The 13,025-nt window shown below is 42.5% G+C and overlaps 1 protein-coding gene across 1 annotated transcript; it reads left to right on the top strand.

Annotated features, from left to right (window-relative positions):
* Positions 1-2,653: 2,653 nt before the first annotated feature.
* Positions 2,654-12,616, top strand: ARPC3 (actin related protein 2/3 complex subunit 3). The gene is made up of 7 exons (XM_047828558.1): positions 2,654-2,797; positions 5,196-5,295; positions 8,202-8,278; positions 10,335-10,403; positions 11,256-11,382; positions 11,734-11,828; positions 12,305-12,616. The coding sequence occupies exons 1-7, from the start codon at positions 2,792-2,794 to the stop codon at positions 12,365-12,367; spliced, it is 537 nt and encodes a 178-aa protein (XP_047684514.1). The 5' UTR covers positions 2,654-2,791; the 3' UTR covers positions 12,368-12,616.
* The last annotated feature ends 409 nt before the right edge of the window (positions 12,617-13,025 follow it).

Here is a 13,025-nt window from a genome sequence, read left to right as displayed (position 1 = left end):
TGCTTGGGAGTCTGTCTCTCCCTCTCTCCTTCTGCCCTTACCCTGCTCTCTCTTGCATGTGTGCGCTCTCTGTCTTTTTTAAAAAGGTAAAAAAGAAACATTTTATAGTTTCTTTCACTTTCATATCCTCCTACCGGGCCCAGGCTTCATTGGTCATTTGGTCCTGGATCTTCTAGCAATACAAATTAAGCCCTTTAACCCGCAACTCCAGTTAAATTTTAATCACTCATGGGGCGCCTGGGTGGCTCAGTCGGTTGAGCGGCCGACTTCGGCTCAGGTCATGATCTTACAGTCCGTGAGTTTGGGCCCCGCGTCGGGCTCTGTGCTGACAGCTCAGAGCCTGGAGCCTGTTTCAGATTCTGTGTCTCCCTCTCTCTGACCCCCCCCCCATTCATGCTCTGTCTCCCTCTGTCTCAAAAATAAATAAATAAAACATTAAAAAAAATTTTTTTTTTTTTTAAATTTTAATCACTCTTAGGCCTTGATAGCAGGAGAGACACCTGTTGTCACATTTGATCCATTTTAACTAAAGACTTGCAAACTGAGAAGCTGTAGCTTTCAGTGGTAACTTGTGTCTGGGGGCTTAGGCTATGAGTACAAGTCAGGTATTTGCATCATGGTGCATTGGTGTGAGCTATTGTCATGGGGGGGCAATAAGGCGAGAACATGAATGGGCATCATGGGAATGTGCTGTCCTGCTTGGGGACTCTCCCTGTGGCCCTGAGTATGAAAGGGTAAAAACATTCTGGTCTCCCCATGTTGCAAATTCTTAGAAATTTTATTGCCATGGAAGAAAGGAAAGGCAACTTCGTTTGCCCTTGTTGCTCCGTGAACTATTTTGCCCTGGTTTAGCTTCTGGAGTCTGGTATGTACCTCCAGGCAAGAAGTGAAGGGCCAAATTGAATTTCCTTCCCCTCGAGACATGGGTTTTAAAGATGACTATGTCCATTCCAGTCCTCAAGTATTTCATTATCTTGCTGAAGATCCTGACATGATTCTGTGGAAAAATTTACTGGTGGGTGCCAGGCACTGGGGATAAAATGGGAGCACTCAGAGCAGACAAGGCCTTAGTCTCATGGAGTTGACATGCTGGGCCCTTGAGACCATAAACAAGGAAACCTTGATAAGGAATGGGAAGAAATGAAAACAGTAATGAAGTGGAGAGTGAGTAAGGGGCTACTTTGGGCTCATCGTCAATGAAGGCTCCTAAATGGTGCTATTTGGCCAGAAACCTGAGTAAGAAATCATTTGTGGGAACATGGGGCAGAGTATTCCAGTCTGAGGGGCTGGCAGGAGAAATAGCCTGAGGCAGCAATAAGGTGGCACTTGAGGTGATGTTGGAGAAGATAATCAAGAGGCTGTGACCACTGGTTGACCCTTAAACTGGACTCAGGCAGTCCGAGGTTCCTCATCCCTGCCACCCCTCACTGTGGGAGATGTTCCAAGGACATGGTCTTGAGAATAAGGTGTTGAGCCCATCTGGATGTGACTGAACCCAATTATGACCTCTGTAGAAACTTAGTCTGGCATGTAGGTGGGGACATCTACTCTTGCCTCACCAAAGATAACCCTTACAAGTAAGTTTCCTCGCTTAATTAGAACCACCACCTATATATCTGGATTGGCCTTCCTTTTCAGTCTTTTTGCCTCCTGTATACAAGGGCCAGTTCGCAAACTAACACATGAGGTGCTTTCTAGTAATAGGTAAAAAAAAAAAAAAAGAAAAAATCCTGAGCTTTTAGTATGTTCCAGGCATTTAAGTTCTACACACTTTACATGTAATTCATTTCATCCTCACAAAACAATGAGGTAAGTATATCATCTCCAGTTTGGGTGAGGAAACTGAGGCACAGAGAGGTTAATTAACTTGCCCAAAATGACACCGCTAGTAAATGCTGGAGCTAGGATTCAAACCCAGAGTCCATTTTCGCAGTTTTTACACACAAATTGGAGTGGGGTAGTGCATAAATCCCATCTCTGAGTGCTCTCCTTTCCCCACTGTTAGGACCAGTTGGGTTCATTCACTCAAATATTTCTTGATGCCTGCCATGCACATCACTATTATAGGCGCAGAGGATACAATGGTGTACGAAATGGACAAAATCCCTGCCTTTTTGATGTCCACATGGATGGGGAAATAAATACCAAAAGTAAATAACCAAAGAATCATAACTGTGGCTAAAAGAAATAAGGATGACACAGCGGAGTGGATTGGGGTCGAACTTAAAATAGTGTGACCCTTGGACTCGGTCCCTTGAGCATCCGACTTGGGCTCAGGTCATGATCTCTCAGGTCATGATCTCGTGGGGTTCCTGAGTTCGAGCCCCCCATGGGGTTCGCTGCTGTCAGCACAGTCAATACAGATCCTCTGTACCCCGCCCCCCGCGCCCCTACCCCGCTTGCGCTCTCTCTCAAAAATAAACATTAAAAAAATTAAAATAGTGTGATCTAGGGAACCCTTCACTGAAAAAACCTTTGAGGAAAAGCAAAGTTTTTAGGGGATTGATCCTTAGGATTCTGTAACCCAAGACCCAGCTCCATTTCGCGCACACTTTACGCAATGCGCGGCATTCAGAGCCCCTGCCTAGCGCTCGGGTGCCCTCTGGTGTCCCTTCCTCCCTGCGGAGCCTCGGCCGCCTCAGCAGAGGGATAGCAAGGCCGGAAGTGCCGCGTCCTCCCCTCACCCTCCCCTTCCGGCTCACTTCCGCCTACCCCGCCCGGGCCGCCGGACCGGAAGCGTAGCGCTCTAACCCCAACCTCCTGGTCTAGCTTGAAACCGGGTGCCGCCGAGATGCCGGTAAGGGGGCGAAGTCGCGGTGTGGAGAGATGGCGAGAACTGGGGAGAGCGGCGAGAAGTCGTGCGTGAGCTGAGAGAAGCGGGCCGAGGAGGGCAGAGAGGAAGCGGGCCCTGAGAAGGGGAGAGGCGAGGAGAGGGGGCCTGTCGCTGTAGGATTGGGTCGGCCAGCGGGGACGGGGCCGCGGCAGAGTGGGGCAGAGACCCCGAGCGTGTAGAGGAGGCTGCCCCGGCCCCTTTCGCCCCTTTCGCTCCAGTGCCGACCCCTTCTCTCGTTCTTCCTGTGTCCCCGGACTCCGGCAGGATCCCCAAAGCTTCACTAGAGCCGAGAAGCCAAGGGCTGTGCTTTTTTTTTTTTTTTTTTCTTTTTTTCTCCCCCAATTCTCAAGTCTAGGGTCTGGTTTCTCTTTTTCTACCCCCCCACAGGCCCACTTCCTCTTCAGCCCCCGGGGGCGGATCACTCCCGCTGCTTGTCACTGTCATACCCCACTTCCCGGACTCCCCCTCTGTCGCTCCGGCTGTGGTGGCCACACTTGGCTGCTGGCTGTAGGGCCGCCAGAGCAGACGCTAGGTCGGCGCCTGGTTACCAGATGTTTCTATTTTCGTGTGCCTCGGGGTAGGAGTAAAATTGATAGTAGGCTGGTTGTCCTTCATTGCTGACAGCCAGTCTTGTGGGGCAAATTTATCGCCATCATGGTCTCCATTTTGCGGGTGAGGAAAAGGAGGTTCAATAACGTGATTACTCACACAAAAAAATTACTGAGCATCTGCTGCTTGCCAAGTACTGTTAACGGCTGTAAATAAGGCCAACAAACCCCTACGCTCGAGGTCACAGTCTAATGGGGAGACAGATAAACATGTAAATGTAAATAGAGAAGATGGTTTTATTTTTTTTTTTTAATTTTTTTTTCAACGTTTATTTATTTTTGGGACAGAGAGAGACAGAGCATGAACGGGGGAGGGGCAGAGAGAGAGGGAGACACAGAATCGGAAACAGGCTCCAGGCTCTGAGCCATCAGCCCAGAGCCCGACGCGGGGCTCGAACTCACGGACCGCGAGATCGTGACCTGGCTGAAGTTGGACGCTTAACCGACTGCGCCACCCAGGCGCCCCGAGAAGATGGTTTTAGATAGTGACAAATGCGATGAAGGAAATCGATGGGTAGCAAGACAGCTGGTGGAGGCTGCTTTAGATGAAGCATACCTGTGACAAAAAAGAGCAAGCCACAGTTACATATTTAATGAATCTTGTAGCTACCATTTGATTCCTGATGTGTGCCAGGCAGGCCCTGAGCTACACACTGCATGTAAATTATCCCATTTAATCCTCACAGTAACCCTGTGAAGTAGATACGCTATTGTTCCCATTTTGCAGAGGAGGAAATTGAGGCTCAGAGAAGTTAAGTAACTTACCCAAGGTTGTGTACTGATGGTAAAGCTAGATTTTAAGCTAGGACTTTAGAGTCCTGTGCTCCTTCCTGGACTTCCCTGTCCCCCATTAGGTTGAAAGTTCTTCAAGGACAGAGATCATACTGGTCCTTCTTACCATTTTATCACCAGGCCTTGCACATAGAAGGTGTTTGGTTATCATTCGGCGAATGAGTGAATATATGAATGGGGCCCTTCTTGAGTTACCGAAAGACAGACATCTTGTAAAAAGCAGAACTAGGAATCAGCATACAAGTTGCGTTCATAAATGTGGTTTCCCCTGCTCCTTTAACCCACACCTACCCGCTGAAAGCAGTAGATAACTCTTCATTTTATAAATTTGGAAATAGGCTAAGAGAAGAAAGGCGATGTCTTGGTCAAACAGCCAGGAAGTGGCAGAACTGAAAAGCCAGTGCTTGGGTTCTGGTTTAACAATAGCTTGGGGAAGGGGGGGCGTACCCCTGATTTTTTTGTGTTTGCCTATCTTTGTAGCATAAAGACTTCCACCAGTTACAAATGTGATGTCACTGAACGTGAACTTGGAAGATGCCCAGTAGCACACCATTACATAGTATTTATACTGCAAAGATAGAAAAGTTATAAATAACCTTAAGATCATAGACCATAGTGAAATAATTTTTAAAAATAGAAAGTAATGAATTTTGAGTACTTATTACCTTTGTTTTTACTATAACTTAGTTGCAAATTTATATAATTTAATTTTTAGTAACGGCTGTGTTTAACAACCAGCTTACTTCCAAATTTGTCAAAATTCCTCAAAATGTATAACATCCCGTTTTCATGAGCCAGTAAGAGCCAGCTCCAGACCATTGCTGCTGCCATCCCTTTTTCCCCCTCCCCTAGTTAGTCTCAGGCGGGTTATTCTTTTTTCCTCTGGAGAAATGTTGCTTGTCTGCCCCGCTGACATTTGCTCTCTTTCTGTTTCCGTATTCTTACCTGGCTTGCCACAACAGGCTTACCACTCTTCTCTCATGGACCCCGATACCAAACTCATTGGAAACATGGCACTGTTGCCTATCAGAAGTCAGTTCAAAGGACCCGCCCCTAGAGAGAGTAAGTCGAAACTTCTTTCCATTATTTTCAGATTTTAGTAGGAAACAGCTAGCGATCCTCGGACGTTTTCAAGTCAGGCAAAGTCTTAGTTCGGTCCTCGGTCTCAGATTGCTCTTGTATTTTCTCTATGCTTGGTGGATATTGCATTCTAGGCCTTTCAAGATCAAGTGTATTATTGCTGCTGAGTTCTCCAGGATATTTTGTTGAGAGGGAAGAGGAAATGTGCTTCTGGACAGTGTTCTGTCATCCCACTGTCAGTTCTTACAAAGTGATTTAATGCTGCTATTTCTGTAGAATGACATGTCCCCATCCTTTCTCTGTCTTAAGGCTGGGAGAAACAAACAAACAAACAAACAAACAAACAAACATTTTAACCCCTTCTCCCATTCAATCCTACTTCCTTTATTCATTCTTCAGTATCTTCATTTTCAGTAGTACTTCGATCTTAAATCTTACGTGCCCTCTATAACAATGCACATTCTTTCTCTTGTTTTTCTGAATTTTAGATCTTTGCTTTCTTTCTTGGTACTCTCTCTTTTTTTGAACCATTTCTTACTGTTTAGAAAGCCCCATTCTTTTAGACTCTTCTGACACATTCTGAGATGTTCTGCCAACAGTGTGATTTATATTATATTAGACAGGGTTTCCCTGTACCCAGAAAGCATCTGCACTGATTTCCATTTTGGGTTTCTAACACCATAGTTTTCATTGTCAATTTTGTACTGACCTGGTCTCCATTCCTCTGCCAGACTATTTGACTTGACCTCTTCTTAATTTTGTTTTCAACACCAGTGGAAAACTCAGTAAACTCAATAAATTTGGTGAGTTGCCATAGTTTTTACTTGATTCTGAGATGAAGAAAAAGGAAGAGATGGGAAAAAATAAAAGACCAAAAAGAAGAAAAAATAGCATAAAAGAAAAGAATTACAGTGCAAAGAAAGAATAAGAATCAATGTTGGCCCAGATTCCTTGAGAAGCAGCCTTTTCAGATGGTTACAAAATACTTGTAGCAGATTAGAAAATGTAATTGACCAAGGATGGAGTGTATCTAATTACCACCTTTGCAACATTTCCTGGGCCCTTAAGGGAGAAACGGGCCCCTAGAAACGAGATCTTTGTGGCTTCTGTAGACAGGGATACTCTTCCTCAGGAGACAGGATTAGACCTGAACAAGAAATAGGAAGGAGTACAAGCCTGTGCTGTGAGCTAAATAATAGGTAGCATTAATCAAATTAATTTATTTATGGGGCACCTGGCTGGCTCAGATGGTTGAGCGACCAACTCTTGATTTCAGCTCAGGTCGTGATCCCAGGTCATGGGATTGAGCCCCATGTCACGCTCTTCACCAAGGGTAGAGCCTACTTAAATTTAAGATTCTCTTTCTCTACCTCTGCTCCTCCCCTCCGCTTGTGCACGGCCTCCCCCAACCCCTCTTTCAGAACCAAAAAAATTTTTTTTTACATTCAACAGATAGCTTTTGAACACTTTTTTGTGCCAGACATGCTTCTAAATCTTGTAACCCATTCCCCACCCCCCACAGTTTTACATTTAGAAGAACTAACTGGTTTTATAAACAATATTGAATCTTTTGAGGAAGTTTCCTTTTCTCTAGATAAGAAAATAGATTGGGAGAACACAGAGTCTAGAGTTAGAATTATGTTGACATTTTTTAGCAGGGGAAAAAGCAGCATTAAAGTCAGCTGAATCACACAGGATTCAACCTTCAGGATTACCTTGCATTTCTACTGTGTGAGAGGGATAGCAGTCATGGACAAGAAATATAAATAACTGTCTCTGGGGAAAAAAAAAAAAAAAACAACAGTCTGTGCATTTCTGCAACCAGCTGCCGGATATCAAGACCCTGGGATTTTGACCTTCTTAAAATAAGAAAAGGAAAATAAAAAACTGCCAAAGAAATTGTATAAAGAGATCTGTCTTTGTCACAACAGTGTTTCTGGCTTTTCTCAGTCTCTAACCACCTAAAACAGCTTGTACAAGTATATATTAAGTCATAGTTTTCATAGAAAGATATATACATGAGCCCAGTGTATTCCTAAATAACAATTGAGATTTTTTTCCCCCTGAAACTGCAGTATGTAAATTCAAATCAAATTACATTGAATAGTTTTTAGTTTTAAATAGCATTTTATCAAAGTTAGTCTGTGTCTCAGTCTATTTTTATAAACCCATTGAGAAACGTCTGGAATGATGTTCACCAAATGTTAATAGTAGTTATTTCCAGGGAGTGAGATTTAGGGTGACAGTAAAATATTTTTCTGTGTTGATTAATTTGTTTCTAATGAGTATATTTTTTATAAAAACAATAAAGCTATAAGAATAAACCATGGGGGTGCCTGGGTGGCTCAGTGAGTTAAGTGTCCAGCTCTTGAGATCAAGCCCCAGGTCAGGCTCTGTGCTGACAGCAGAGGCTGCTTGAGATTCTCTCTCTCTCCCTCTCTCTCTGCCCCTCCCTCCCTCCCTCCCTCCCTCCCTCCCCCTCCCTCTTTCTGTCTTAAATAAACCTTTAAAAAATAGCAAGCTTTTTAAAAAAAATAATAAACCATGTACATACTGATTTTCCTAGGAATTGTTTCTGAAGACCTCATGTCTCAGCCTCATTTTATTTTATTCAACTCCATTTTTAAGTTTGTTTATTTGTTTTGAGAGAGAGAGAGAGAGAATATCCCAAGCAGGTTCCGCACTGTCAGCACCAAGTCAGATGCAGGGTTTAAACCCATGAAACATGAAATCATGACCTGAGTCAATGTCAGATGCTTAACCGACAGAGCTACTCAGGCGCCCCTCAACGCCAAGACTTTTGACCATTGAACTGGGGTTTTTTTTCTAAGTGTTATTTTTGCATTTGGCTAATGTTCTCTGCCTTCTTCCCCTTGTGTCCTCCTTAGCAAAAGATACAGATATTGTGGATGAAGCCATCTATTATTTCAAGGCCAATGTTTTCTTCAAAAACTATGAGATTAAGGTAAAGTACAGAGCTTTTAATATTTAATTTGGTTTTCTGGTAGGGATAATAATCTACCTGGCAATCAGGGTTCTGAGGAGTAAATAAAATTGAATGAGATTGTATGACTTTAAAAACCCATAATAATGCCTAATATTAGACCCTATATCAACATTAGTTTCTCATTTTTCCTCCGAAATCTGTACCATGTGTCAGCAAACTACAGCCTGAGGGCCAAATCTGGCCTCCTGCCTCTTTTTACAAATAAACTTTTATTAGAACACAGCCACGTACATTTTTTTAAGATATTGTCTATGACTGCATTCACTCCACAGCAGCTGGGTTGCACAGTTGTGACAAAGCCTGGCCTACAAAACCTAAAATATTTAATATCTGGTCCTTTACAGAGGAAGTCTGCCAACCCATCATCTAGACATTTTTATTTATTATCAGCATTAGTAAAGCTCCTACTGTGTGCCAGTCCAAAACTAAAAAATCCTACATGATATGATATTTTTATATACTTCTGTGTCCTGGACCTGAAATGGAGCAATAAAGAAACTTCACTGATCCTGGTCCTTCCCTTGACTACCCTTTTCTCCTTTCTGCTCTTAGTTCTTGTGAGGAACGGGGTCAAGAGGAAGGTAGGAGGAAGGTGGCAGAAAAGGAGAGGGGGAGATGGAAACAAAATAAAAAAGAACTTTTCTGAGTTCCTTCATTGAGCGAGTTACAGGAATGTCAACAACTTTTCTTGATAACATTCTAGAATATGGAACTTCAGCCTCTCCTTGCCAAACTTTGACCTTTTGGAATCAGGGTGTGAAAATCTTTGTTTGTAGACTCTTGGTCTAGAAATTGTAGTCTAACTGTCCTGTGATACTCACAACGTATTCTGTATTTAATATACGGTCTAAGTGTTATGTTTGTAATAGGTGTAAATAAATGTAATTCTGCCACATTTCATTCTTCTGAGTCATGTAATCTTAAAAAAAAGGACATGTGGGGGCGCCTGGGTGGCGCAGTCGGTTAAGCGTCCGACTTCAGCCAGGTCACGATCTCGCGGTCCGGGAGTTCGAGCCCCGCGTCGGGCTCTGGGCTGATGGCTCAGAGCCTGGAGCCTGTTTCCGATTCTGTGTCTCCCTCTCTCTCTGCCCCTCCCCCGTTCATGCTCTGTCTCTCTCTGTCCCAAAAATAAATAAACATTGAAAAAAAAAAATTAAAAAAAAAAAAAAAGGACATGTGTAATTTGGTTTTTTTTAGACTGTAGATCTGTGCCAGATTTAACCTGAAGTATGTGCCACATTTGCTCAACATCCAATCCTCACATTTTCCTTTTAATTAGATCAAGAGGTGGGCTCATGAAGCTCTTTAAGAACAAGACACATGAAGGGGTGCCTGGGTGGCTCAGTTGGTTAAGCGTCCAACTTCAGCTCAGGTCATGATCTCACAGTTCCGGAGTTCGAGTCCCCTGTCGGGCTCTCTGCTGACAGCCTGGAGCCTAGAGTCTGCTTCAGATTCTGTGTCTCCTCCTCTCCCTGCCCCTCCCCTGCTTGTGCTCTGTCTCTCTCACTTGCTCAAAAATAAATAAACATTAAAAAAAAAAAAAAAGACACACATGAAATAGCTGTTCCTCCTTTAAAGTCATAAAGGCTTTTGTTCTCGGCAGAGACTCTGAAGTGAAAGAGCTTTAAAAATTAGCTGACCATATGGTGCACCTCCGGTTTTCCAGGCAGCTCTAGTAACTCTCCTTCCTATACGGAGGGAGGTGCTGTTGGCACAGCTTCCCGGGGACTGAGAGGCAAGGGGAATGCAGGGGTAAGGGCAGCCAAGGTGAACAAAAACAGCCCCACACAGCTCAGGATGGCAACAGGCGGCTCCCTCCCTAGGAGCGGACACACCAGTGGCCCGAGAAGACTGCATTTGGAGAATGGCAACTTTTGATGCTATAGGAACTATACTTGCAGCTTTCAGTTGATGCTCAAAAGACAAAGCTTGAATTTTTATTGCACGTGATTGTTATGTTTTAATCAGGACTGTTTTTAACTTCTGTGTTCCCACCCCCGCCCCACCCCTGCAGAATGAAGCTGATAGAACCTTGATATATATAACACTCTATATTTCTGAGTGTCTGAAGAAACTCCAAAAGGTAATTAAACTTGGATGATTGTCTATCTGGAAAACACAGTACTAACACATGTTCACCTGCTTAGCCATCTGGACTTGTTGAGACTTTAAGGACAAGTAGTACTTTCTCTTAGAGCCTGGACCCAAGAGGAAAATCTGAATGTGGATTCTAAACCTATAATTTAGTTGACTAATGAGAAGATAAGGGTGTGGTGTTATAAGGCATTGCGTGTGTCTTCCCGAGACAGAAATCTTTCTTTTAAACTCTTGGCTCAGAGGTTGTTAACCTGGGGTCCAAGGATATAATTCAAGGGTTCATGAGCTTGAGAGGGAAAAAGATTACATCTTTCTTTTCACTAACTTGTAACTGAAATTTAGCATTTACTGTAATTATTAATGTAGGCAACAACCCACAGTAGCATAAGCTGTACCTGTGACTTTTTCTTCAGTAGAAATCACAACATTTTCCTATTACATTCAGAGTTGAAGATGTTTTGAAATTTTATTTTCACTCATTACTACTTCATATTTTAGTTATTAGGCCCCTGCCTGGATCTTGTCATGCAGTGCATTAATAAAGAAGTGCCTGTATGAATATGTCATAAATTTGGCTTTTTAATATTGTAATTATTGTGTTTGACTATAAATGATTTCTTTTGTAATTTTGTATGTTTTAGTCATTTAAAACATTATTCTGGGGAGGGGCCTAGAGGCTTCCCAGAATGCAGAAGGGCACCCAAAAACATTAGTAATCCCAGCCACATCTACTTAGACTAAAAAAATTACAAATTGGATGTTATTATCCTTTTCTCTGTAAAATATGTGTGTGTATATAATTTTTTTTCTTTTTCTTTTCTTTTTTTTTTTTTTTTAGTGCAATTCCAAAAGCCAAGGTGAGAAAGAAATGTATACCCTGGGAATCACTAATTTTCCCATTCCTGGAGAGCCTGGTTTTCCACTTAATGCAATTTATGCCAAACCTGCGAACAAACAGGAAGATGGTAAGAACAGGGTTTCCACCTCCCTCTTTATGGCACAAGATTTTCTCCGTTTGATTATTTACCCCCTCCTTTCTTCGTCTTGATTGGTGTACAGGTTGAGAGTAGTAGAATCATTAGCACAGATACTATCTTCCAGTAACTCTCACAAAAGATTCTTGGCAACAAATATAACATGTAGAGAATCCTTTGAACCAAAATAGTTATAAAACCACTGGACTGTCATTTCTATTTCTTATCTTGTCTGAATGTGTAGAAATGTATTACCAAGGTCACTGTCCAGCAACCAGCACACATTGGGGATGTATTCTCAGACAGGATTTTTCTTATTTTTCTCCTGGCTCTTTATTTTAGAGGTGATGAGGGCCTACTTACAGCAGCTGAGACAAGAGACTGGACTGAGACTTTGTGAGAAAGTTTTTGACCCTCAGAATGATAAACCTAGCAAGGTAAGACCCTCTTCTTTACCTATTTAGTTGATAAATAACCTTTTATCATGCAGCTACTGTTAAATAAACTAAGGTCTTCCCTTGCAAGAATATTTTAGTCTGTGCATTGCAGTGCTGCTTAACGTTGAGTATGTGCCTAGTACATAGTAGGGGTTCAGTGAGTCACAGTGAATAATGAATTGCATATAATAAACATTTTTGGTTGTATGTTCTTATACTAGGGCATTGTAAACCCACAGGGCAGATTTTCTGTGTGAGATATCTTGAACGTATTACATTTTTTTGTCATCATAATTTTGACTGATCTGTGAGTCAAAAAAAACTTTTTTACATGTGTTTTCAAGAAGTTTATAACGTAAGAGATGTCAGGCCAAGATTACATTCTGTTATTACGTAAATTAATATTCTGACCTTATCTTGAACTTGCATGGTGATTTGACACCCACTATCCATTCTGTTTTATCCCCTCTTGTTAGTGGTGGACTTGCTTTGTGAAGAGACAGTTCATGAACAAGAGTCTTTCAGGACCTGGACAGTAAAAGGAGCCTGGGCAGACCCTTCTCACAGCCATGGGCAGCATTTTACAGCAAGATGTACACAGTTCTTTGCCTTTATTTGATAAAGTTTTATACGGAAGAGAGAAGAGAGCATGTCTTCACTTGAAGAGCTCTTTATCAAGAATTAGGGTGGCAGGGGGAAGAATGGGCTGTCGAAGGGTGATTTGAAATTTTCTGTGTTATTAAGCTGGTGCTTAATAAGAATAGGTAATAATAAAGAAATTTCTAACATTCCATGTCAAAACACTTTATTGCTTATCTTTTACATTCACTTAAAGTGTTTTTGAGCTAATATTCACTCTTTTAAAGTGTACAGTTCATGGCATGCCTGTGTGGCTCAGTCGGTTAAACGTCCAACTTCTGCTCAGGTCATGATCTCATGGTTTGTGGGTTCGAGCCCCACGTCAAGCTCTGTGCTGACAGCTCTCTCTCTGCCCCTCCCCTGCTCATGCTCTCTTTCTCTCTCAAAAATAAATAAACATTAAAAAATAATAATTAAAAAATTATAATAAAGTGTACAATTCAGTGTTGGTCACCCCCCCAACCATTCTTTTCCTCTCCCCACCCCATCATTCCCTGGCAACCAGTGATGTACTTTCTGTCTATGGCTTTGCCTTTTCTGGATATTTCACAATAAGGG

The sequence above is a fragment of the Prionailurus viverrinus genome, chromosome D3 (assembly GCF_022837055.1).
Source record: "Prionailurus viverrinus isolate Anna chromosome D3, UM_Priviv_1.0, whole genome shotgun sequence".
Classification (NCBI taxonomy): domain Eukaryota; kingdom Metazoa; phylum Chordata; class Mammalia; order Carnivora; family Felidae; genus Prionailurus; species Prionailurus viverrinus.
This window is presented reverse-complemented; position numbering and strand designations above follow the sequence as displayed.

Excerpts from the sequence above, each read along its gene's own strand:
- ARPC3 (XM_047828558.1), top strand. Across the intron at positions 10,404-11,255 it reads GTCTGAAGAAACTCCAAAAG|TGCAATTCCAAAAGCCAAGG; the intron begins GTAATTAAACTT and ends TTTTTTTTTTAG. Across the intron at positions 11,829-12,304 it reads AGAATGATAAACCTAGCAAG|TGGTGGACTTGCTTTGTGAA; the intron begins GTAAGACCCTCT and ends CCCTCTTGTTAG.